The sequence below is a fragment of the Dendrobates tinctorius genome, unplaced genomic scaffold (assembly GCF_039654945.1).
Source record: "Dendrobates tinctorius isolate UK_male_01 unplaced genomic scaffold, ASM3965494v1 ptg000326l, whole genome shotgun sequence".
NCBI classification, from domain to species: Eukaryota; Metazoa; Chordata; class Amphibia; order Anura; family Dendrobatidae; genus Dendrobates; species Dendrobates tinctorius.
Genome location: NW_027361993.1, coordinates 12253320 through 12278001, shown reverse-complemented (window position 1 = coordinate 12278001; position 24682 = coordinate 12253320). Strand labels below are relative to the sequence as shown.

Genomic DNA, 24682 nt, shown 5'->3' with positions numbered 1-24682 from the left:
CCGCCCACACCACTGATTGGCAGCTTTCTGTGTGCACTGTGCATAGGCAGGAAGCAGTCAATAAGTTGTGGGGCGGGGTTATACAGAGCTCATGAATATGGAGGTCTACATACATGGCGGCAGGTTTACTAGTCCTCAAGTGATAATCTCCTCTGTTAAAACTATGATTTTAAACAAAAACTACAAGTAGCCCAGTAACTGACATCACTGGAATCAGGGTCTCTACCCCTACATTATGCTGTGCCCAGATTATGTGGCAAAAACCTGATGACAGATTACCTTTAACCTTTTTTTGAGAGTTTTTAGCACAAAAAGTGATACAAAATGATACAAAATTTGCATAAATATTTGTATATAGAATCACACCAGGGGGAAGACTGGAATACATTTGTATACAAGAAATGCAACTTTAAAAAAAAGAAAAGAAAAAAAGAACAGTGCCACTTTAGTTTACTGGCTGTGGAAGGTATTGCAACTCAAAATGATTGAAAAGCCCACAGTGCGGGCTAGCCACAGATCTCACGTCCAAAGGCGTGGACAGTGACGCCAGCACTCATATGAGCCTCAGGAACGCGAGTGCTGACACCGCTGGAACAGCACAGGAGGGGAGCAGAAGTGGTTTTATTTTAATGGGGGCAAACATTCAGATCAACAATTATCTGGAATTCTGTGGTCAAATTGGATAAACTAACATATGATTATTTTCCATGTAGTTGGTTATCAGAGGTGTAATACCGCCATCACTACCTGATTTACAGGATTGTTAACACTTAGTCATCCGGATATTTCATATGTATCTAGGCCTGATTCATTATTTGTCATTTATTTTAGATTTTTTCCCCCAAGAATGGGGAATTTATAATTAAAAGAATCGATACAATAAGAAGCCAAGGGAACAGCTGTATTGTAAACGGAAACTGAATGATGACTTTGGCCATGACACAGGTCACTCAGACAAAGATCGCTTCATAATGGTGCTGGAGGTGAATGGGGTCAGCCGTGATTCAGCAGAAGTAGAGAGCGATCTTTGGCTGCTCAACCTGTGCTGTGGCCAAAGTTTGCTTATTCAGCCTTTCCCGTCTCTCATGTATACATGAATGTCTGGCTGTATGTTGGTGGCTGCAGAATGAGTTAACTGAGTATTTGTCAGTGAGCTCATTCAGATTGAATGACAGCAGAGTTTGCAATTCTTATCTGTCTTTTTCTAATTAGGTGGACAACCCCTTTAAACATCCAGCATTCTTGGTGGGGTTCCCATCTGACATTTTTGAGCGCCGTACAAGTAAATTCTGAATTTTCTCAGATATTGTATTTTTTCCCTCCATTTGTTCTCTGTAATGTATCCAGGGGGATTTTTCAGCAGGTGGGGAGTGACCTACACCAACTTTCCTTGGAATATATTTTGCAGTGCACCATTTGGTCACTGGACTCATCTAACCATATATCCACTGGTGGACACAGACGGAAGAGGCCCCTGTGCAAGAACATATGGGCCCTTGGCAGTCCAATAACTCATCATAATACACAACTCAACCTGCTCTGCGGAGGTAGTGGCCCCCTTACCTCTAGGGTTCATGTTCGGCTGCACAGGTGGCACCAATAGTATATGTCATTCCATACATACAGTATATCTTATGGAGCAAATCTATGGAGATGGACATATTGCCCTGCTCCCCCTTGAATACATCAGTGATGTGTAATCTGAATATGTCCTGTGTCTTGGGTACATCTTGTGTCATGTGAAGTGTCAGATGTTTGCTGATGTAATGTGATAATGTAAAGCATTATAGCCTATAGTGATGTGATGCAAGAAAGACATAAGTTAGGACATAATGTAGTGTTTGCATAGAATGTAGGTGAAAGGGTACATTTCCCCAGCAACAGACTGCAGGGTCAGGGAGAGCGTTAATCTTGGGACCAACCCACAGTGGGAGGGTTTAGTGCTAGGGCAAGTGACCTGCTACCTGAAGTGTCATGAGAAACCCCGAGTTTGATAAACGCTGAAGATACGAACCTAAAGAGGGCTGAGATTGTGGGACTAGTAGGAGTCCTGAGCGGTGGATCCAGGGCATCCATAGCGATAGGACACGGAGACGCTGAGCGGGTCAACTATCAACTAAAATGATCCCCTTATTCAGCGCCTGTGCTGCACTCTGCTTATATAACTACGTGACTTCCTCTATACACCCCCAAAAGCCCTTTTAAGTTCTCCCGTGCTGTATGGAAATCAGGTCGGTCTGATGGCATGGTTGAGTCTCTCCATCCCTCCCCCGGCTGCTGTTCGCCGTCCTTCTTTAAGTGACGTGGAAGATGCCTAAGGTGATAGTTTTAGTGGTTACATGACAAAACCGGTGACAGGTTCCCTTTAAATACTCATAGATGCCCGTAATGGATCCCCAACAGTGACTTCTGTTACGCACATGCCCCGGTCCGTTTATTTTTCTGGTTCCTCATGTCAGGCTTTGCAAATAGCCCAGCGTGTATTGAATTTCCTTTTCCAAACATTTTATTGGGGTTTTAACAATACAAAGGAAGGGAAAGGAGAGAGGGGGGAGGGGGGAGGGAGGAAACAGGGAAAAGGACCAGGTGGCCCCAAATGTTAAAATATACAAAAGATAAGTCATATAAAACTCTTGTAACATATAACAATGTGAACAGTAACTACAATGAATACCCATTTCACCAGAATTACAATAAAAGGCAAAGTGAATGGCATGCTCCCTAGGGAAACAACTCCATCCATCGTGACCACTTTTTGGTGAAGTTAGTGAGGTTGTTATTGATCGTAGCGGTCTTATGTTCAAAGGATCTATGGAGGGTTAACATATCCTTGGTGGATCGGGCCGTTTCCAGTGAAAAGCGATTGAGTTTTTTGTAACTAGCAGTATGTGAATAATTAGGGGGATTGTTGGATGATCTATATTGTCTGAATTGAAAGGAGAGCTAGTTAGGGAGTGATGGAGATGGGTTTGATGAACAACGAATTAATAAGGTTTGATATATCTTTCCATAGGGGCTTAAGAAGGGGGCAATACCAAAAGATATGAGATATGGTACCATAGTGACCACAACCCCTCCAGCAATCCGGGGAGAATTCGGGATTGATCTTGGAGAGCCTAGCAGGAGCATAGTACCATCTCGACAAAATTTTGTGATGAGTCTCCTGCAAGGACATTGAGATGGAGGAGGTGTAAAAAATTTCACAGGCATGTTCCCACTCAGCAGGGTCTGGATTTATGCAAAAATCTGATTCCCATTTCAGAATGTTGTGTGTTTTTACAAATTCAAAACTTTTATTCAGCCAATTATATAGTTAATAAGAAGACCAAAATATACTATGATTAAGATTATTAAAAAGATTAGCCACCGGTTCATAGATTCTGGGTTTTGCCTGTAAAAAGCAATCAATTAGGTCTTTTAAAATTGTATAGTGGCAGAATGCTGAAAAGGGAATTTTGAACTTTTCTCTAATTTGTCTAAAGGGGATATGAGTTGAATCAGAATAAAGATCCTTGAGTTTGGTGATATCTAAATCTGCCCACAAAGGATTAATATCCTGGTGAAAAAGTGAGCAGATAGTATGAAGAGACAAATTTTTAAAAAAGTCAAATCCTCTCTGTCCTCTTTTGGGTCTAGATAAAATCTTCCAGGCCTCTATTGTGGCATGAAAAATGGGATGCAAGTGGGGGGATCTTTCTTGAGAAGACAGTTTGAGGCTGAGTTCACACGCACCGTTTTTTTGCGTTTTAACCGCGCGATTTTGCCGCGAAAAATAAGCATCCCATGCATTCGTAGTCATCGCGAATAACCGCGAGACGTCGCGATCCCGCGAGAACGGACATCATCGCGGTAATTCTCGCAAAGGATTACTGGGACCGGGAGTGTGGAGAGAGGCGAGAAGGCTGCGTGGGACGTCGGAAGGTGAGAATAACAATATTTTTTTTTTATTATTATTTTTTACATTCTATCTTTTACTATTGATGCCGCATAGGCGGCCTCAATAGTAAAAAGTTGGTCACACTCGTCAAACACTATGTTTGAAGAGTGTGACCAACCTGTCAATCAGTTCTCCAAGCGATGCTCCAGATCGCTTGGAAAACGCTAGCAATTTTGCAAGCCAATTACACTTGCAAAATGCTAGTTTTTCCGCGGGAAAATCACGGGAATTTAAAATGCGATTTTCCCGCGGAATGGAATTCCGGAATTCTCGCGGTAATTTCCGCGAGAGTTCCGTTACGTGTGAACCCAGCCTAAGATTAAACAAAAGGGTGGGACGTTCTTATTAAAAAAGTATTCCAGATCATACCAGGCTGGAGGATTGGATTGTGGCCACCAAGCAAGACTTTGTTTGATCAGAAAAGTGTAATAGTAAGCTGTTAGGTAGCCAGAATCCGCCAAAACGCTTAGGTTTGGATAAAATATTTGATGACGTCCTCGCTTTTTTTATTTCCCCATATAAAGTTATGGGCTCTGGTTTGTAAGCTTGTAAGACATGGTGTGGATATTGGTAGGGGAAGGGAGCGAAAAACATTGGATTTTGGGTAAAATGTATGATTTAAAGGTGGAGATCCTACCCCACCAGGAGAGTTCCCTATCGCTGTATGATACCATGTCTTTGGAAATGGATTGAATGAGAGAGGACATATTTAGGGGTATTATTGAGTTGACATTGTTAGAAAATTTTAAACCTAGGAAAGTAATATGATTATATGTCCAACTCCATGGGGAAATATGCTGGATTTCCTCTATTTGAGCTTTAGTTAGGTTTTAAAGGCAATATTTTAGATTTAGATTCGTTTACCTTGAAGTATGAGATCTTTGAAAATTCTAAGAGTAAAAGTTGAAGTTTAGTAATTGAAGTGAGTGGATTCGAGCCTGTCATTACAATATCATCAGCAAAAAGGCTGATTCGGAAGTCTCTAAGCCCGGCTTTAATACCTTGGATGTCCGGGTCTACTCATTATTTGGGCCAAAGGCTCCATTGCCAGAACAAAGAGGAGAGGCGAAAGGGGGCAACCCTGCCTCATGCCATTGGTTATTTTGAAAGAAGAGGATAAATAATTATTAATGTAGACTTTTGCTGTAGGATTAGAGTATAGAGCCGAGATGCTTGAGAGAATTTTTGAAGTAAAACCGAATTTCTGTAGTGTAGCGATCAAGTAGTTCCAATTGAGGCGGTCAAAGGCCTTTTCAGCGTCGAGAGATATTATAGTGGCCCCTGTCCTGTTGGAATTTATTAATTTAGGCTGTGTGCCCACGTAGCGATTTTTAAGCGTTTTTCCTGCGATTTTCGGGCAAAAACGCTGCGAAAACGTTTAAAAATCGTGTACAGAACGCCCCCGTGCATTCCTATGGCATTCCGCACATGCTGTGCTAATGCTGCGCTTTTTTCCGCGGCGGAATCGTATCGTGGAAAAAATCGCAGCATGGTCATTCTTTTGTGCGGAATCGCAAAGAATTGCCGCAATTCCGCACCCATAGGAATGCGGGAAGTTAAGCGTCTCATGTGCGGTTGGTACCCACGGTGTGGAGGAGAGGAGACTGTCCTCCAGGCCCTGGGTACCATACCCCTGTAAAAAAAAGAATAAAAAATAAAAAAATCGGGGTATATTTACCTTCCGACGTCCCGCGCTGCATTCCCGGCCTAAGCGGTCCCAGTAATGCCTTGCGGCAAGGTCCTGTGATGACGTGGTCTCGTGAGATCGCTATAGTAACGCGAGACCAACGTTATCACAGGTCTCGCAAGGCATTACTGGGAACGCTGAGGCCCGGGAATGCAGCGCGGGACGTCGGAAGGTAAATATACCCGATTTTTTATTTTTTTATTATTTTTTACATTCTATCTTCTACTATTGATGCCGCATAGGCGGCCTCAATAGTAAAAACCTGGTCACACTTGTCAAACACTATGTTTGACGAGTGTGACCAACCTGTCAATCACTTTCCAAGCGATGCTTCAAATCGCTTGGAAAGTGCTTGAATATCGCACGCGAAAATTGCGGCAAAATCGCGAACATAATCGCAGTGAAATCGCGCTGAAAAAAACGCGTGATTTCTGGGAAGGAGTCCGGTTTTTAGTGTCCGGAATAAAACACTACGTGCGCACATAGCCTTAATTAGATTTATTAATCTTCTCGTGCCGTCAACTGACTGCCTATTAAGAATAAAACCTATTTGACCGTTTGCTATGAGCTTTGGAAGAAACTGACTTAATCTGTTTGCTAATATTTTAGAATATATTTTAACATCAGTATTTATCAGGGAGATGGGACGGAAATTTTTCATTTGGGTATGGTCTGAGTTAGATTTGGGTATGAGGATTATTGTGGCTTCAAGCATTTCATTTGGGAAATTACCTGATTCAGAGGCAGAATTAAATATTTTTGTGAGGTGGGGAGCTAAAAGTGGACCAAAAGTTTTATAGTAGACATTGGTAAAGCCGTCTGGACCAGGGGCTTTGAAAGTTTTTAACTGTTTTATGGTGTCTAAGATTCCTTTTTCAGAAAATGGTGAAGAAAGGAAGTCTATATCTGTATCATCTAATTTGGGAAGGTTTACTGATGATAAAAAAGATTGGACATCCAATTGACTTGGCTGGAGCTGAGGGGAATTTTGATTAATATTATATAGATCATGGAAGAATTTGGCAAATAAATTAGCTATTTCTTGGGGATGAGATAAGAGTATTCCTTTGGGGGAAGAGATGGCATCGATTCTATTCCTACATCTGAGCTTTTTAAGCCTATTTGATATATTCCTGGGAGGGACGATTAAGGTTGGAATATTGCTTGAATTTAGAAGTTTTAAGCCCCGAATCGTAAAATGAGAAGATCAGAGATCTGAGATCTTGTCTGAGTTTGGAGAGTTCCGCTTTTAGAATGGGGCAAGGAGAGGAATTGGCGGCAAGAGAAGACTGCTTGTCTTTAATGAGTGTTTGTAAATTCATTATTTTATTTCTGTTAGCTTTTTTTCATTCTAGAGGAAATTTGTACAAGCAGTCCTCTCAGAACTGCCTTATGGGCATTCCAACAAGAATAGGGATTAGTGAGACCCGAGTCATTTTCTTTAAAATAATTAGATATGGCTGTGGATATTTCGGAATTTACATTTGGGACATGAAGAAGAGAGGAATTACACTTCCAGAGGAATTGTCTATTGGTGGCCGGTCCATCCAAGAACTCAGCAACGACAGGGGCATGATCTGAGATCGATTTAGGGAAAATATTAACTGACTGAAATTTGGGGAGTGAGAAGATATCAGTTACGATCAGATCTATCCTGGAAGCCGAATTACGGGGATCAGAGAAATGGCTAAACTCTATAGTAGTGGAGTTCAGGCATCGAAAGGTGTCAAAAAGTTCGTTCCCGTATAGCCAAGTATTGAGAGATTCCGTCTTATGCCTCTTTGGGGAGGAGGAATCTAAAGAACCATTGGGAACCATGTTAAAATCCCCAGAAAATAACAATGAACCTTTCCTTACTGAGTTAATTTTTTTGACCAATTTGTTTAAAAATTTGATTTGCCCCTTTAGGGGAACATAAGTATTGACAATAGTATAAACAGAATTGTTTAACTTACAAATTAGAATATGGTAATGGCCATTCTCATCTTTAACTTCTTCTATGAACTCAAATGAAAGGGAATTTCTGATTAGAGTGAACACTCCCACCTTTTTCTTGGGCCCAGAGGATTCAAAAAAAATGTGGATAATTTTTATCTATAAAGGTAGGGTGAGAACTGGATTTGAATTTTGTCTCTTGGAGACATACAATGTCAAGGTGGGCAGTATTGATTTCATGGCGAATGGAAAAACGTTTCCTAGGGCTATTAAGACCTCTGACATTATACGTGACCAATTTGATTTTCATTGCGTAAGAAAGTGGTCCCGATGGGAAATGACTAGAACAGAGCAGTTACTGATGAAAGTAGAAGTGTTAAGCAAAAATAAAATTGAACCAACACTTAAAGAACAATAAAATAAACTAAAAAAAGTGGTTCTCCTTCTTGCGATGGGGAAAAGTTTCTACAGCGCAAGGCTAAGGAAACCCTCATTAGTATCTATAACGAATATATAAAAGAAAACAAATGTATAAGAAAAGCACAATATCAATTATATAATATCAGACAATCCAAAGACACAAATTACAATAGGCTTAAGTGACATGTCCTGGACCTGTGGAAGAAACTTTAGGAACAGAGGAAATGACACCCTGAGATTTCAAAAAGAGGAACCCTTCCTCAGGGGAAAGAAAAATTGCTTTTTTCCCCTTGAAATTAAAAATGAGGCGTAGAGGAAAGCCCCATTTGTAAGGAAGGCCGCTCTCCCTCAAAACGGAGGTAAGTGAACGAAAGTGTTTCCGACCCTTAATAGTCGCTTTAGATAGATTGGAAAACAACTTTAGATGTTGATATGGATCCGGGAATCCTCCCTTAATTCTTACCAAATTCTGAATTTTGTCTTTAATGTGGTAGAAATGAATTTTCAGTATGACGTCTCTGGGTAGGTCCTTAGGGATGGAAGGAGGTTTGGGGAGGCGATGGATACGATCAATGATAAGATCCGTATCCGATAGATTTGGAATCATTCTCCTAAAAATCCCTTTAACATAGTCAGAGAGCTTAATGGGCAATAAATCCTCCGATATTCCCCTAATCTTGATATTATTACGACGGGAACGGTCCTCCAGATCGGCCAATTTAAGCTTTAACTGATGCACCTCAGATTTAGAATCAGACTGGTGTTTCAGAGATAGCTCATTCGATTTCTCTAATTCACCCAACCGAAGCTCATGGTTATCCAACCTTGAAGTAAAATGCTCCAGAGTCTCTTGGAAAATCTTTGTCTGGTTTTCCATGTCCAGACGCAACCTGGCGCGAAGTTTTTCAACTAGAGTATTCATACACGCCTCAAGGGAAGTTGCGTCAGGCAAGGCCCCAGAAGACAAAGAAGGCATAGATATTTCCTCAGGCTTCGGCCTAGGCCTTATTGGAGTAGGGCTGGGTGAAGAAGAACTAGCATCCTCCTCTGAGGAATTGGCAGCGGAGGACTGCGCACCCTTCCTCTTGCTGGAGGAGAGATCCATGGTCTCAGAATGAACATTTGAAGAGAGATGTGACACAACTGACTCTGCTGAGCAAGTCTTATATGTGGATGAGGAAGGAGAGAGGGTCCCGAGAGAGGATGGCGAGGGCGTCCGCTCAATAGGAGAACGCAACTTAGTCTGACTCAATAAATCAACCGAGTCCCTAGAAGGAACACGATTAGACTTGGTGTCTTTATTTTGCCTTTGAAATCTAGAAGCACCTGTAGATTTAGCCGTAGGCAATTTTGAATTAAATTGACTAATTCTGTCAAGCTATATTACTAAGATCTGAAGAAAGGTAAAATAGGAAGTTGTGGGTATGTTAGACAAGGTTCCTCAAAGATGTGCCCAAATGATTACCTATTGGCTAGGCAATGAAAAGAAAATGGCGCCCGCAGCTTTTCCTATCACAATCTTCACCCTGGGCGTGCCAAGGGTTAACACAGTCAAAAAGGGGCGAAAAAACCCCCGGTTGGGCAGGGGCACACCTAAGGAAGGTCCCAGGCGGTGTCATAACAAATTGACACCACACCAAATTAGTGGTGACGTCACTGAAAAAAATAAATGGCAGGGCCCCAGCGTTTGTAACGGTCCATGACAGGGGCTGCACAAAAAATATGCCAGGAGCAATCTTACTCAAAATTAGGCAAAAACCCCCCAAAAGGCCAGGGGCAGTCCCAACAAATACCTCAGTAGGCAATATTTGATAAAAATTAAAGGAAATCCTATAACAGAGCAGTACAGCTCACAGGCGTAACCATAGCAACCCCTCAGGTGTCATAGGAAGCAGGCAAGCCAGAAAAAAGTCACCAAAAGAGAAAATTATATTAAAAATGTAAAAAAATTCACACATGTGTTCAATAAAAATAAACAAAATGTTTAAAAAGAAAAACCAGTAGTCTGGGAGTCTTTATTACTTCAGATTACCAGTCTCTCATAGGGTCCAGCAGTTAACTGATGCCATTTTGACAGGCCGCAATCTTCAAACCAGGATAAAATATCACAGGACTATCCGATTCACTAGAGAAACGTCTCAAAACGTGTAGAATGAATTTATGAACAAAAATAAAATTGAATGGAAGCAAAATTTAAAAAAAAAAAGTTGCGTTGAATGTAGCATAAGAGGGTTACCTCAGGAGCTTGCACAAAGTGTGACCTACATCGCCTGTGCTTAGGCCACGCCCCCGCATGTATTGAATTTCCAAGACCTATAGAAATGCTCCCTAGAGACACATCTGAGTCTTGGTATTGCTCCAAGACTAGTAGTAGCTCTCTTAGTTGTCTGTGCACTGTTCCAGTCCACAATCATGAGGACATCTCCTGCTTGTCTGTTGTTTCCAGTCCTTGAGTTACTTGTCTGCCATTTCCAATAACCTTTCTACCCATCTGTGGAGGACTTCACCCACTTCGCTGAGATTTCCAGTATTGCTATCTACCTGCCTGCAGTTTCCAGTTCAGTTACATACTTGCCTGCAGTTTCCAGCATCAACCTGCCTGCAGTTTCCAGAACGTCTTCCCAGCTATCTGCAGCTTCCAAGGCATTCAGACTTTTTAGTTTCTCTAGAGTCCTGTGTGCTACCTGTCCCCGTTCTTCTAGGGTCTTTTCTACGTGTCCTCCTGTGGTTTTCAGGACGTCTTCCTGGCTGCATTTTAATAGACTTTCTTGCTACTCTGGAGTTTTGTCTGCTACCTGTATGCGTCTCCATGATGCCTCCTGTTTGCCAACGTACTTCAGTAACTCTGCTATCTGTCCGAGGCGTTCAGTAACTCTGCCATCTGTCTGTGGTTTCCAGGACTTTATTAAACTTCTAGTTTTCATCCTACATTTCCGTGTTCCATGTGCTCCATCTGGCTGCTGCACCCATGCCCATGTGCCCACCCGGACCTTGGGCTTAGAGCAGGGTTCCTCAACTCCAGTCCTCAAGGCCCACCAACAGGTCATGTTTTCAGGATTTCCTTAGTATTGCCGAGGTGATAATTACATCACCTGTACAATACAAGGGAAATCCTGAAAACATGACCTGTTGGTGGGCCTTGAGGACTGGAGTTGGGGAACCCTGCCTTAGAGGATGCACCCCACCATGAGAGCCCGATCCAACCCCAAGGGCCACAATATTACTAAGTATTAATGTCTGAACCATTTATTGCATATAGATATTATGTGCTACAAATATCTTATGGGTGCATTTTTAGGGTTTCCACCTAACAGAAAGGTAGATGTTCCCTTCTCATGGGTTTACAGCCCAGAAAGAAAGAGACCATACATTTAGCTCTCTCTATTGTAGTATATCTAGATGCTGAAGCAGCCAAGAGTTTCCCTTCTCCCACAGACTACAATGAATAAAGAAAGATTCTGCAAGGCCATTTTTTCACCTCATCTTGTGCTACAGGAGTGAGGACTCCCCATTCTGTCAAAAATATGATAAATGACCAAACGGCACCCCATTCATAAATACCTGTCCCTATGGTTCTACGCACCACCGGTCTTCTACATGTCATGAAAAATACATATGACCAGACACCATCATGGCTGTGAGCAAAGAGTTCAGGGCTTTACTGAGGGGCATCGTAGGCTGCATGTGGCCCCCGGGCCGCCGGTTGTGCACCCCATCTGTAACTCAGGTTAAAACCCCATAAAGACATAAAAGTAAGAGTTTGCTATCATTTGATGCAGTCTAGATAATCTTCTGTGGAAACCATGGCTATCAAAGCGGCTTAGAGTTGTACCTTCACTACAGCCGGAGATACAAAGGTTGGACACCATAGCAGCGTATTTCACATACACACTTCATACAGCAACACAAAAAAATCCCATGGCAGGGACCATACCTTCTTACTTTACCATATAAGAACGGTAAGTAAAACTTCACCCTGGCGATGCCCAGTAGTCCTAACACCCATGACATGCTGATCGCTCCAGATGACTGGATGACTTGTGACTGTGATACACACAAACCTGAAAGCTATATATTTGCAGAAACACAAGCACCATCTCCTTTTGTTCAGCATTTCTCACACTGGGATCAGTAACTGCGCAAGAGGAATTCAATGAAGAGGTTTTACCTGGAGTGGAACAGAAGTCCTTCCAAAAGGCGTCTAATACTTGGAAGCCGCATCCCCAAAAGTATGGTGGTCACAAGGAACGGTCAAGAGTTTGGGTGAATCCTATGAGCTGAATAAGATGAAAGACGTTTTGCAGTCTAGAAATATCACCTTTGCACTAATGCAGGCAGGAAATCAAATGCAACCAATGAGGTGAGTAATATTTAACTTGCTGTAACATTTCACAACAATGAATGGGAAGTCTACGCAAAGTGTGTACACTACAATTAATAGGAAGAGACAGCAAACTATGGTCACTACAATGAACGGGAAGTCTACGCAAAGCGTGGACACTACAATGAACGGGAAGTCTACGCAAAGCGTGGACACTACAATTAATGGGAAAAGACAGCAAACTATGGTCACTACAATGAACGGGAAGTCTACGCAAAGCATGGACACTACAATGAACGGGAAGTCTACGCAAAGTACGCACACTGCAATGATCAGGGAGAATCGGCAAACTATGGTCATATCAGTCTACACTACAATGTTAGGGAAGTCTAAGTAATGGATAGGGGGCTAAGCATCAGTGTGCACTACAATATATAGAAAGTGAAAAAGTATGGTCTACAGTACAATGCATGGTAAAAGTATGCAAACGGTTTTCATTTTAGGTTGCACTGCAATACACGGCAAGTATAAAAACATCTGTAGACCCAAAACATAGGTGACAAAATCAAATTTTTCATGCATGGCCATTGTAAGAATAACAATTCCAAATACTTTATCCCGTGAAGAGCTTACAACACTATTAAAGAAGACCTGTAACTTACTCCAAAGAAACGAGTTAGGCTAGGTTCACATTAGCGTTGCATACTTCCTCCCTGAAGCTCCGACCACTCCTGCACTTCTTCCGTTTAGGTCCGCCTACTTCTGCATGCGTCCTACATACCTATCTTTAACATTGGGTACACAGGACATGCGGATGTATGCAGATGCCTTGTTTTGGCGCACCCGCCAACCACACGGGAACGTAACAAGTTGCATTTTGTGCGGACGGTGGACGCATGAAACGACGCATCCGCATACATCCGCATGTCTTGCGCACCCAATGTTAAAGATATAAATAACTCAGCAGACAGCGCTACAGACTACTCAGCAGCAAGATATTAGGACAATACCACAAAATTAGTCCAATAAAAGATAATATATAAAGGCTTAAATATCTGCGCTCATAGGTAGATCTGTATAGAGGATGAACTCGCCATTAGTATAAGGGTGGAAAACTGAGTTCAGGACAAAATAGAGAAACATTCAGAATAAGGTACCGCCCTCTTGACACTTTCACATGAACATAAAAATCAAAAATAGCGAGGTGTACTCCAACCCACATACATAAGCGGCATATAAAAAAATCACTGTTTGGAATAAACAGAAGAAACTGTCCACAGGAAGGTAAAGAAATTACCTGGAGGTCAGCAGCTTTAGGATAAAGTGATTCCCAACACAGGTCCTAATAAGGAGGGATCCCAGTGTAGAATATCGGTGTCCGGTATAGCGTCCACAGATGTTGTAACCGAATTACAAGCAGGGATGCGTCCACTACCCTAAGCATCAGCTCCCTGCTTGTAATTCCCCCTGACGAAGGAAGTTTTATTCCGAAACGCGAGTCGGGGCGCGTTCACAGGCATCCCCAGGCATCATTCTCCGGCTCATTAGGTATTATTTTATTTTCCGCTCCCATTACTTCTTTCCCCTCTCACATTGTGTGACACTCTCGTAGTGTCTTTTTTTGTTCACTGCACTATTTTTTTTTTTTTATTGCACGGTTCATTTTACACATTATTTGCACAGCTGTTGTTGTTATTATTATTCTTTATTTATTATTTTTTGTATACTGTGTTTACACAATTTTTGGATATTCATTATTATATGGTGCACTGTATACACAATTCCTTTTGGGGGATTTATTAAGGTTCCATTAATATTTATTTTAATTTTCTTTTTTCATATTCCTTTCGAGCCTTGCCTTATGGGTATACATTTTACCCTATGTTGTAGGATATCATAATCCAATATTACGCATTTATTTGGGATGCCTTTTTATTATTTTTTATTTTATTTAAGTGTACACCCATTTATATATTAATAAAGGTGTTTTTATCTATCCTCACGTGTTGCTGTATACAGTATATTATTTCTTCTTGGCACTCTGTCAGTATCATCTTCCACGATACTCATTGGTATTGGGTTCTTATTCTGTACTAAACCTGAGTTACATCCTGTATTATACTCCAGAGCTGCACTCACTATTCTGCTGGTGCAGTCACCGTGTACATACATTACATTACTTATTCTGTACTAATCCTGAGTTACATCCTGTATTATACTCCAGAGCTGCACTCACTATTCTGCTGGTGCAGTCACTGTGTACATACATTATATTACTTATTCTGTACTAATCCTGAGTTACATCCTGTATTATACTCCAGAGCTGCACTCACTATTCTGCTGGTGCAGTCACTGTGTACATACATTACATTACTGATACTGAGTTGCATCCTGTATTATACTCCAGAGCTGCACTCACTATTCTGCTGGTGCAGTAATTCTGTACATACATTACATTACTGATCCTGTACTGATCCTGAGTTACATCCTGTATTATACTCCAGAGCTGCACTCACTATTCTGCTGGTGCAGTCAATGTATACATACATTACTTATCCTGTACTAATCCTGAGTTACATCCTGTATTATGCTCCAGAGCTGCACTCACTATTCTGCTGGTGCAGTCACTGTATACTTACATTACATATCCTGTACTAATCCTGAGTTACATCCTGTATTATACTCCGGAGCTGCACTCACTATTCTGCTGGTGGAGTCACTGTGTACATACATTACATTACTGATCGTGTACTGATCCTGAGTTACATCCTGTATTATACTCCAGAGCTGCACTCACTATTCTGCTGGTGCAGTCACTGTGTACATACATTACATTACTGATCCTGAGTTGCATCCTGTATTATACTCCAGAGCTGCACTCACTATTCTGCTGGTGCAGGCACTGTGTACATACATTACATTAGTGATCCTGAGTTATATCCTGTATTATACTCCAGAGCTGCACTCACTATTCTGCTGGTGCAGTCACTGTATACAAACATTACATTACTTATTCTGTACTAATCCGGAGTTACATCCTGTATTATGCTCCAGAGCTGCACTCACTATTCTGCTGGTGCAGTCACTGTATACAAACATTACATTACTTATTCTGTACTAATCCTGAGTTACATCCTGTATTATGCTCCAGAGCTGCACTCACTATTCTGCTGGTGCAGTCACTGTGTACATACATTACATTACTGATCCTATACTGACCCTGAGTTATATCCTGTATTATACTCCAGAGCTGCACTCACTATTCTGCTGGTGCAGTCACTGTGTACATACATTACATTACTTATTCTGTACTAATCCTGAGTTACATCCTGTATTATACTCCGGAGCTGCACTCACTATTCTGCTGGTGGAGTCACTGTGTACATACATTACATTACTGATCCTGTATTGATCCTGAGTTACATCCTGTATTATACTCCGAAGCTGCACTCACTATTCTGCTGGTGGAGTCACTGTGTACATACATTACATTACTGATCCTGTATTGATCCTGAGTTACATCCTGTATTATACTCCAGAGCAGCACTCACTGTTCTGCTGGTGCAGTCACTGTGTACATAAATTACTGATCCTGTACTGATCCTGAGTTACATCCTGTATTATACTCCGGAGCTGCACTCACTATTCTGCTGGTGGAGTCACTGTGTACATACATTACATTACTGATCCTGTACTGATCCTGAGTTACATCCTGTATTATACTCCAGAGCTGCACTCACTATTCTGCTGGTGGAGTCACTGTGTACATACATTACATTACTGATCCTGTATTGATCCTGAGTTACATCCTGTATTATACTCCAGAGCTGCACTCACTATTCTGCTGGTGGAGTCACTGTGTACATACATTACATTACTGATCCTGTATTGATCCTGAGTTACATCCTGTATTATACTCCAGAGCTGCACTCACTATTCTGCTGGTGGAGTCACTGTGTACATACATTACTGATCCTGTACTGATCCTGAGTTACATCCTGTATTATACTCCAGAGCTGCACTCACTATTCTGCTGGTGCAGTCACTGTGTACATACATTACATTACTTATTCTGTACTAATCCTGAGTTACATCCTGTATTCTACTCCGGAGCTGCACTCACTATTCTGCTGGTGCAGTCCCTGTGTTTATACATTACATTACTGATCCTATACTGACCCTGAGTTATATCCTGTATTATACTCCAGAGCTGCACTCACTATTATGCTGGGGCAGTCACTGTGTACATACATTACTTATCTTGTACTAATCCTGAGTTACATCCTGTATTATACTCCGGAGCTGCACTCACTATTCTGCTGGTGGAGTCACTGTGTACATACATTACATTACTGATCCTGTATTGATCCTGAGTTACATCCTGTATTATACTCCGAAGCTGCACTCACTATTCTGCTGGTGGAGTCACTGTGTACATACATTACATTACTGATCCTGTATTGATCCTGAGTTACATCCTGTATTATACTCCAGAGCAGCACTCACTGTTCTGCTGGTGCAGTCACTGTGTACATACATTACTGATCCTGTACTGATCCTGAGTTACATCCTGTATTATACTCCGGAGCTGCACTCACTATTCTGCTGGTGGAGTCACTGTGTACATACATTACATTACTGATCCTGTACTGATCCTGAGTTACATCCTGTATTATACTCCGGAGCTGCACTCACTATTCTGCTGGTGGAGTCACTGTGTACATACATTACATTACTGATCCTGTATTGATCCTGAGTTACATCCTGTATTATACTCCAGAGCTGCACTCACTATTCTGCTGGTGGAGTCACTGTGTACATACATTACTGATCCTGTATTGATCCTGAGTTACATCCTGTATTATACTCCAGAGCTGCACTCACTATTCACAGGTCTTTATCCACACAGTGATACAGTGAATGACATTACATGCTCTTAGTCCCTTCGGTAGACTCCGCTCATTATGTGCCCCATGGGGACGGTGGGGAAGCACTTACTTCACAGGTCCCTTGATAGCGACTAATATGTGGATATGTATCGTTTGATTAATTGTAATGGCCTCACAGGTTCATCATCTCCCTGAAGTCACGGTGATGGGTAATAGTTATGAAAGACTCATCACACATTTCAACCATCTTACAATTTACACCAGCAATAGCCGCTAGATGACTCCGGCTGGGTAATATAAATGTGGAGTTGGCAATCAAAGATTCTAGAATTTAAAGTGTAAGGTTCGTTTTCATTTCATAAATCAATAGTGCACATGAAATTATGCAACTTTGTAATATATTTTATGAAAGAAGTCTGCTTCTTTCTCTGCCAGGATTGATCTTTAAATTTTAATTTTTTCATTTCACAAGTAAAATCTTCATTCAGTGAAGACAGGTTTTTACATTAATGAGAAAGGAGATGACAGTTGGCGCTGATGAGATTCTATGTAGATGGGAGTGAAGTTCAGAGCTAGAGGCAGAGCTCCTCCCTTCACATCCCCCTCCCGTCTACATAGAAGATTATCAGCAGCAACTGTTATGTCCTATGTAGGCAGGACAGGGATGTGAAGGGTTAAGCTCTAGGTCCGAACTTCACTCCCATCTACATAGAACCTCATCAGCACCAACTGTCATCTCCTATCTCACTTATGTAAAAATCTGTCTCCACTGAATACATATTTTACCCATGAATTGAACATTTTGAGAATAATCAGCCCAGGAGGCGAAAGAAGCAGATTTCTCTGATGAGATATATTACAAAGCTGCTTTTTTTCATGTGTACTATTGGTTTAGGAAATTAAAATGAAAGCAGTTATACTTCGATGTGGATTTTTCATTTAATCTTGTGTCTTGCAGGTGAAAATTGGTACTGAAAAATTGCTACAAAATTTCAAGGGTGTAGAAGATATAACTGCAAAAATAAGTACATAATGAAAAGTTTGTCTTTGACTTTAAAAGTTTTTAAAAACTTTTTTGTCCTTTAAAAGTTGAGTGAGAAGATTATATTGGTGAAATCTGAGACCATGATTGCTAAGATTTATTTGCTTCAAGACTGACAACATTCCTTGCAGACTGTTGTGGCTAGAAATGACTAATTGGCTATTTTCTTACATGGACAGGTTTCATCAGCGCAGCGCAGATAGGAGGTGGACTGTATCTTTCCATTCACAAAATCAGAGGTGATCTGCTGATACAGACTGCACCAATGAGATCTTCTCACGGGATTTCTCCCTTTAATGGAATTCTAAGGTGATATTTTCCGACTAATAAAACGACATATTAAAATGTTGCATACCTGCACACGTACTATGTGTTGAGGCATCCACCAGAAGATACTTTTCCTGCAACGTTGATGATAACCATATCTATGGTTCAATATTGAACACGGAAAATGGTCATATATTTATTGCTATAAGGACAAACCCGGAATTGGATTAATCCTACAGATGAGGCACAGTCGAATATTCCGGAGCGTGTGCTTACACTATACGATCATTTCAGATCATATAAAACACTTCGCTATAGACAGTGCCTCTATCGGGCAGAACATGTGGTGCCCTCTGTGCCATGGGATGACCTTCACCATAGAAATAATTCTTAAAATATTTCTGTAAGCTGAGAAAGGAGCTCGGTGGGGGGGGGGGCGAGACCGTGTATTGCATGAGGGGCACATGTTTCTAACGGTTATCAATAACTGCATTGCTAGCTACTGTTTTAGAGAAATTCTGCACAATGAGAAAAGTTTGCAAGAACGCAAGACCATCATGTACAACAATTCCAAATGTGGTCAACAGGCCTGACCTAAACTGAACCACGACACATCCCACATTGCCCCCAACTACTTACTGCTCTTCTAAGCCTCCTCTGGGCTGATCTCCCTTCTCTCTGTCACGCAAACACTTCTCATAGTCTCACTATCCTCTCCCTCCCAACCCTGGTGTGGGCTACGGAGGCCTCACTGCTCCCAAACTTTTTCAACAATCCTTCTGCTTAATGCAAAGCACTGAAGGCAGGGGGCGACAGTTCTACAAAATAAAGTGCAGCAAATAATGTGGTGAAAATGCATTTACAGTGATATCCCTTTAAAATGCAGAGTATCAAATGTTCTGGCTTATCAGAGAGACACAGAAAAGTAAGAATTAAAATCATATTAATGGTAATGCTATTTCTTTTTGTGTTAGACAGAGCCCACTAGCATAAGCTTGCTTGGAACCCACGACGGTCATCCCTATAATGGGGAACCCTATAACACGTGTTCAGTTTCCCTGTAGTAACAGCACACAGAAAATTAAGCAGAATGTCTATGTAATACTTCATAGATGTGTATGGGGCCTCCAAGTCGCAAGTCTAAACCTTAGCTTAAGCCAGTTTCATACACCCGACATTCACGGTTCACGTATAGTCCAAGATGTCTTCTCCGGCAGCGGACCTCCTGACCCAAACTCAACAACCACAAACATAAATGAAGCTGCTGAGTTTTGATCAGGAGATAGACAACCCACTTGGACCGTCAATGTTGGTTATGTGAAACCTGCCCAACAGATTGGAGAGAAAGCCCTAAATTGAAATCTCATTTAAGGTGACACGCTACTGGTGGAAAGTGGCACCTGAAGCAGAAAAAGGTGAGCTGTATAACATCCACATCGGAGAATAGCTATGGGCAAATGAACAATGAAGTCACTGGACAAGGCCTTCAAATCAAAGAACATTTCACTGGAGACTAAGACATGGCTCGTACATAGTTTGGTCTTTTCTGTAGTAACATAAGGATGCGAAACCTGGACCACAAAGAAACAAGACAGGAGAATTATCGACACCTTTGAAACATGGTGCTGGAGAAGGATGTTATCAATACCATGGATGGCAAGAAGAAGAAACAAATCAATTGTGAAACAAATCAAGTCAGACATGTCACTAGAAACAAGGATCACCAAGTTATGGCTTGTCTGCTTTGGACACATCATAAAAAGAGAGCAATCACTGGAGAAGGATGATATGAACAAAAGGAACAAGGCGAAGAGGAAGACTAACAACCCGATGGCTTGATACAACCAAGATAATGACTAAAAGACTATCTAGGATTGCACAAGATCGATCTTCCTAAAAAAAAATAAACTCCACACAAGTACGATTTACGACTGCTATTTGTGCACTCAAACCACAGTGTCTGAACGTGATTGTCCTGGGTGGAAAGTCCACATTGTGTCATCACAGCCATACCATTACAAGGATAATTACTTGAAGAAATGCAACGTACGATTCCTATAAGTAAAATTCACATATCGACATATACGATATTCACAAACCTCATTAAAATCTCTAGACGCAAATAGATGCATAGATTCTGCACCAAATCAAAATGTCATTTAGAAGTGTTGTACCAAATAAGAAAAAAGTCATTTAGTTTTGTCTTGTAAATGACTTATGTTACAGACGCGAGTCCCAGTAAGTGGAGAGGCAACCAAAAACCTACGACTCATTTCATTGATTAGTATGGGAGTCCTGAAATTTGTCAAGAAAGCACGGTTTTTGGAACTCCAATAAAAATTAATCTTAAAATCCATAATTTCATTTTTCCGTAGACACGAGAGTTTATTATTTTTAAACAACACTAACTTAGGGAACGTGTAATATACAATATAACTTCAGAATTTTTTAAGTGGATGGGGGGCAAGGCAAAATCCTATCCCCCACCGGCGTTCCTCACAGTTTTTCGATCATTGTTTTTTGGGTTTTATTCAATGGAGTACAACATGTGACAAATGAAATAACTTAATTTTATATTTAACAATTAAAAAATTATGCTTTTTGTTTTATCATATTATTTTTCCAAATTAACTTTATTTCTAAAAATTCTTTGGCCCTGATTCATCAAATCCGGCGCAAACAACTCCAGTCTTGATGAGCAGGCGTGTTGGAGCCAGAGGCGCCTGATTCATTAACAATTAGCAGAAATGGATTAAAAATGCATGGAATTTACACAGGAAAGATGTATATCTTTGTACCGTGTTAGCCAGTGGATAGAAAAATGTTCAGGATTGAGAGTCCTCAGTAGTTGATACCTTTTAATGGCTAACTGAAAAGATGGTAACACATTGCAAGCTTTCGAGACTACTCGGGTCTCTTCATCAGGCTAGACTAATACAAAATCTGAAGTCAAATTTGGAATTTACACATGACCTTATCGATAAACTGTTATGAAAAGCAATAAATTTTAGGCTATGTGCACACGCTGCGGATTCACCTGCGGGTTTTTCCGCGCGGATCCGCAGGTAAAACCGCAGGTAAAGTGACCTGCGGATTTGCCTGCGGTTTGACACTTGGACAATGGAACAGGTGCCAAACCGCTACGGAATCCGCAGAAAGAATTGACATGCCGCGGTATGTAAACCGCAGCAAAACCGCGCGGAAAAAAAAACGCAGCGTGGGCACAGCGGTGTTGAAAACCAATAGGATAACATGGTACTGTACCATGTCTGCAGAACTGCTGCGGATCTGCAGGGCCAAAAATGTTGCGGAACCGCAGCAGAATCCCCAGCGTGTGCACATACCCTTAAAAACAAAACAGTTGTATTTAGGCCTCATTCACACTTCCAAGTTTCACATATGTGGTCTATCAATTTTTTTTTTTTTTCAAACACTAATGACAAAAACGGACACACAGACCAAACACTGATGACACAGTTTTTTTCCACATACGTGTTTAAACACAGACGTGTGAACAAGGCCTAAAAGAATGAAATACCGAAAATATAAACTGAAGCTGTAAATCAAGATTTAAAAAAAAAAAACCACACCACTCAAAAGCACAAGTAATATAGCTTATTGGTGCAGAAAATCTGCAACATCAAAACCTTGCCAAATACTCATCATAATGGCACAGTTGAAAAATGTACTTGGGCTACAAATAGGCCTATCAAATGACGGAGTTATAGAGACTAAAACACTTCTTTAATGGAGCTACATGTCTAGGAGCTGCTCCTGCTCCTTCCTCAGGTATAACCTCTTTTATATGCCTGAGGAAGGAGCTGGAATAGCTACGAATCGCATAGCTCTGTTACAGAAGTGTTTTATTCTCTCTGTCTCCGTCATTTGGTAGCACTATTTGTATTTTTTCAGTTGTTCTACTAGTTTTTTCATGAACCCCTATCATCCGAGATCCAAAGGGCACATCTGCGGCCATTAGAAAGCTTAACCCGTGTCTGCGCAACAATTTTAGATGAGCAACTGCACTTACCTATGTCTGTTATAGCCCTACTGATCCGCACAAGGAGCACTTTCCCCTTTTTTTCCCTATGTTACAAAATCGCAATGTATCGGTAAGATGCTGATGCTATACTGTGTTTCTGTATGACATTCCCTGCTTTTTCACATACCTAAGCCTTGAATTAGTGGGAAACTAGTGCATGCTGCAATTCTTTTCATAGGCAGATTCGGCCAGAGGAAAAAAAAGACAAGTGTGCTCCTCCATTGAATAAAATTGGGACGGTCTGTTTTTTTTCCACGGACCGAAAATACAGTCATATGAACATCCCCAAATAGTGTCAAGACTTCCAATAAGCATTTTAACCGATCGCCGAGGATCAGATATGTGTGAGCTGCGGACGATGATGGAAGCAGAACACCAGCATGTCCTCCCTGTAATGAAACATTACATGACTACTATCTTAATGAAGGGCTCATCATCTAACAGTATGCATCAAGTCAACATATAGGGGACAAGTGAGGAACCCCCTACCGGCTCCACATGACACTTTTAGGAAGAGGGCTGTGCAGAGGAGACAGCCCCTTCATTCCTGGATGCCAAGCCTGCAGTCATTCACAAAACTGAGCTCTTCATGATACAAATATGGAAACTGGAGCACAATATTATACAATGTGTCACAATGAGCATTGGAATATAATAGCAAACACACCTGTGCCCCCAGGCAGATATTATGTAACAGATCTGGCACCACTTCCCTGCAGGTCTGCACTGACTCATTAGCACAGTGTCCCCTGGTGGTTGGGGCGCTCAAATACAAGAGACCTGTGCCCTAGTTCCTCTCTCTCCAGCACAGGAGGCCTCACTGCTTTCTGCAGAGTCACAGCTCCCTCCCTCCATTGCATCACTCCTGTGCCGGCTTCCCACGTGTGCTGCAGACACTGCAGGCAATGAATGGCCGGCTCTCCCTGCAGCAGCTCTGTGTGTATGGGCCAGGACTCTACCTGCTGATCTGGATAGCAGGGTGCTGGTGCTCCTGCTGTGACATGGTGCCTTTTCTGGTGGATGATGATGGCTGGCAGCAGCTGAAGGTGTCTGGTCGGTCCTGGATGCTGGTCCTGGAAGGGGAGGTATAGGAGGAGGAGAGGGCTGGATGACAGAAGCTGGGTCCTCCTCCTGCATCCACACACAGCTCTGAGCACCCTCCTGTAATGAATGAGAGGACACGCCTCTGCCTGCTGGGTATACTAGTCCCTTACAGCAAAGCCATGGCAGCTGTGCACTCCTAGTCTATACGTACTTATTAATACCTATGGTGATCTTATGTCTTTTTCTTTTACCAGCAGCACAGATGACAAGGACCAATACAAGTTTATGTAAATCTATCCATCTGTAAAACACATACAGCATTTGTATGTTTGCAAACTTTGGAATTGATTTTTCTAAAATGGGTTGTCATTACAAATCAATAAGTCTGCAGTCACCAGGGCCGTATTTGGGGTTCATGCTGTCCTAGGCACGTCGTGACTCCCCCTTCCCCCCACTTACAGACACAAGAAGCCGGATGTTGTATAGTGACGCTACCTAAAGGTTGTATAATGAAGGAACGGAAAATAATCCCCAGGTCCCAACTAGAGATGAGCAGGACGTACGGATGACGTCCTGTGTGATCAAAAGCGGCACCAGGGACACCAGAAGGTTAGAGACAGGGCCGGCGTTAGCGGCAGGCAGACCAGGCAGCTGCCTAGGGACCCACTCCCCCAGGGGCCCCCAGCTAGCAGCACATCACGTAGCCACTATGGGGCCCCTATGAGGCAGGGGGGCTTGCCTGCCGCCAGCGCCGACTCCCTCCGCCGCCGCATTGAACTATACTGGTGTCTGCTGGTACAGTTCAAAGCAATGATAGAGGAGAGAGCGTCAGCTGACGCTCCCTCTCCCATCATTCCCCTCTGCCTCTGACACTGCGGGTATGCGATGACGTCACTTCATCGCGCACCCGCTGCGTGCCGGGCCCGGGCAGTGCAGCATCTGGGAGAAGCGCGGGGCATGAGGAGAGGTGAGGATTGTGTTTTTTTTAATATATCAGTGAGTGTTGGACTGTGGGACCATTCTGGGGAGGGGGGGGGTTGTATTATAGTCTATGAGGGCTGTATTATAGTCTGTGGGGGGGGCTGTATTATAGTCTAT

General features: G+C 42.0%; 1 protein-coding gene across 4 annotated transcripts in view; it reads right to left on the bottom strand.

Annotated features, from left to right (window-relative positions):
- The window catches only part of ACOT7 (acyl-CoA thioesterase 7), a 313478-nt gene extending 289803 nt beyond the window's left edge, over positions 1–23675 (bottom strand). The window contains exons 1-2 of one of the 4 annotated variants that reach the window (XM_073561758.1): positions 23500–23668; positions 12148–12256 (exon numbers count right to left, since the gene is read on the bottom strand). In XM_073561758.1, the coding sequence (XP_073417859.1) occupies positions 12148–12200 (53 nt within the window). In that variant the 5' untranslated portion in view covers positions 12201–12256; positions 23500–23668. Of the gene's footprint in view, positions 1–12147; positions 12257–23207; positions 23344–23499 lie in introns of those variants that run through there. The other 3 variants (XM_073561759.1, XM_073561756.1, XM_073561757.1) reach the window with 3 other exon arrangements.
- Positions 23676–24682: the final 1007 nt, after the last annotated feature.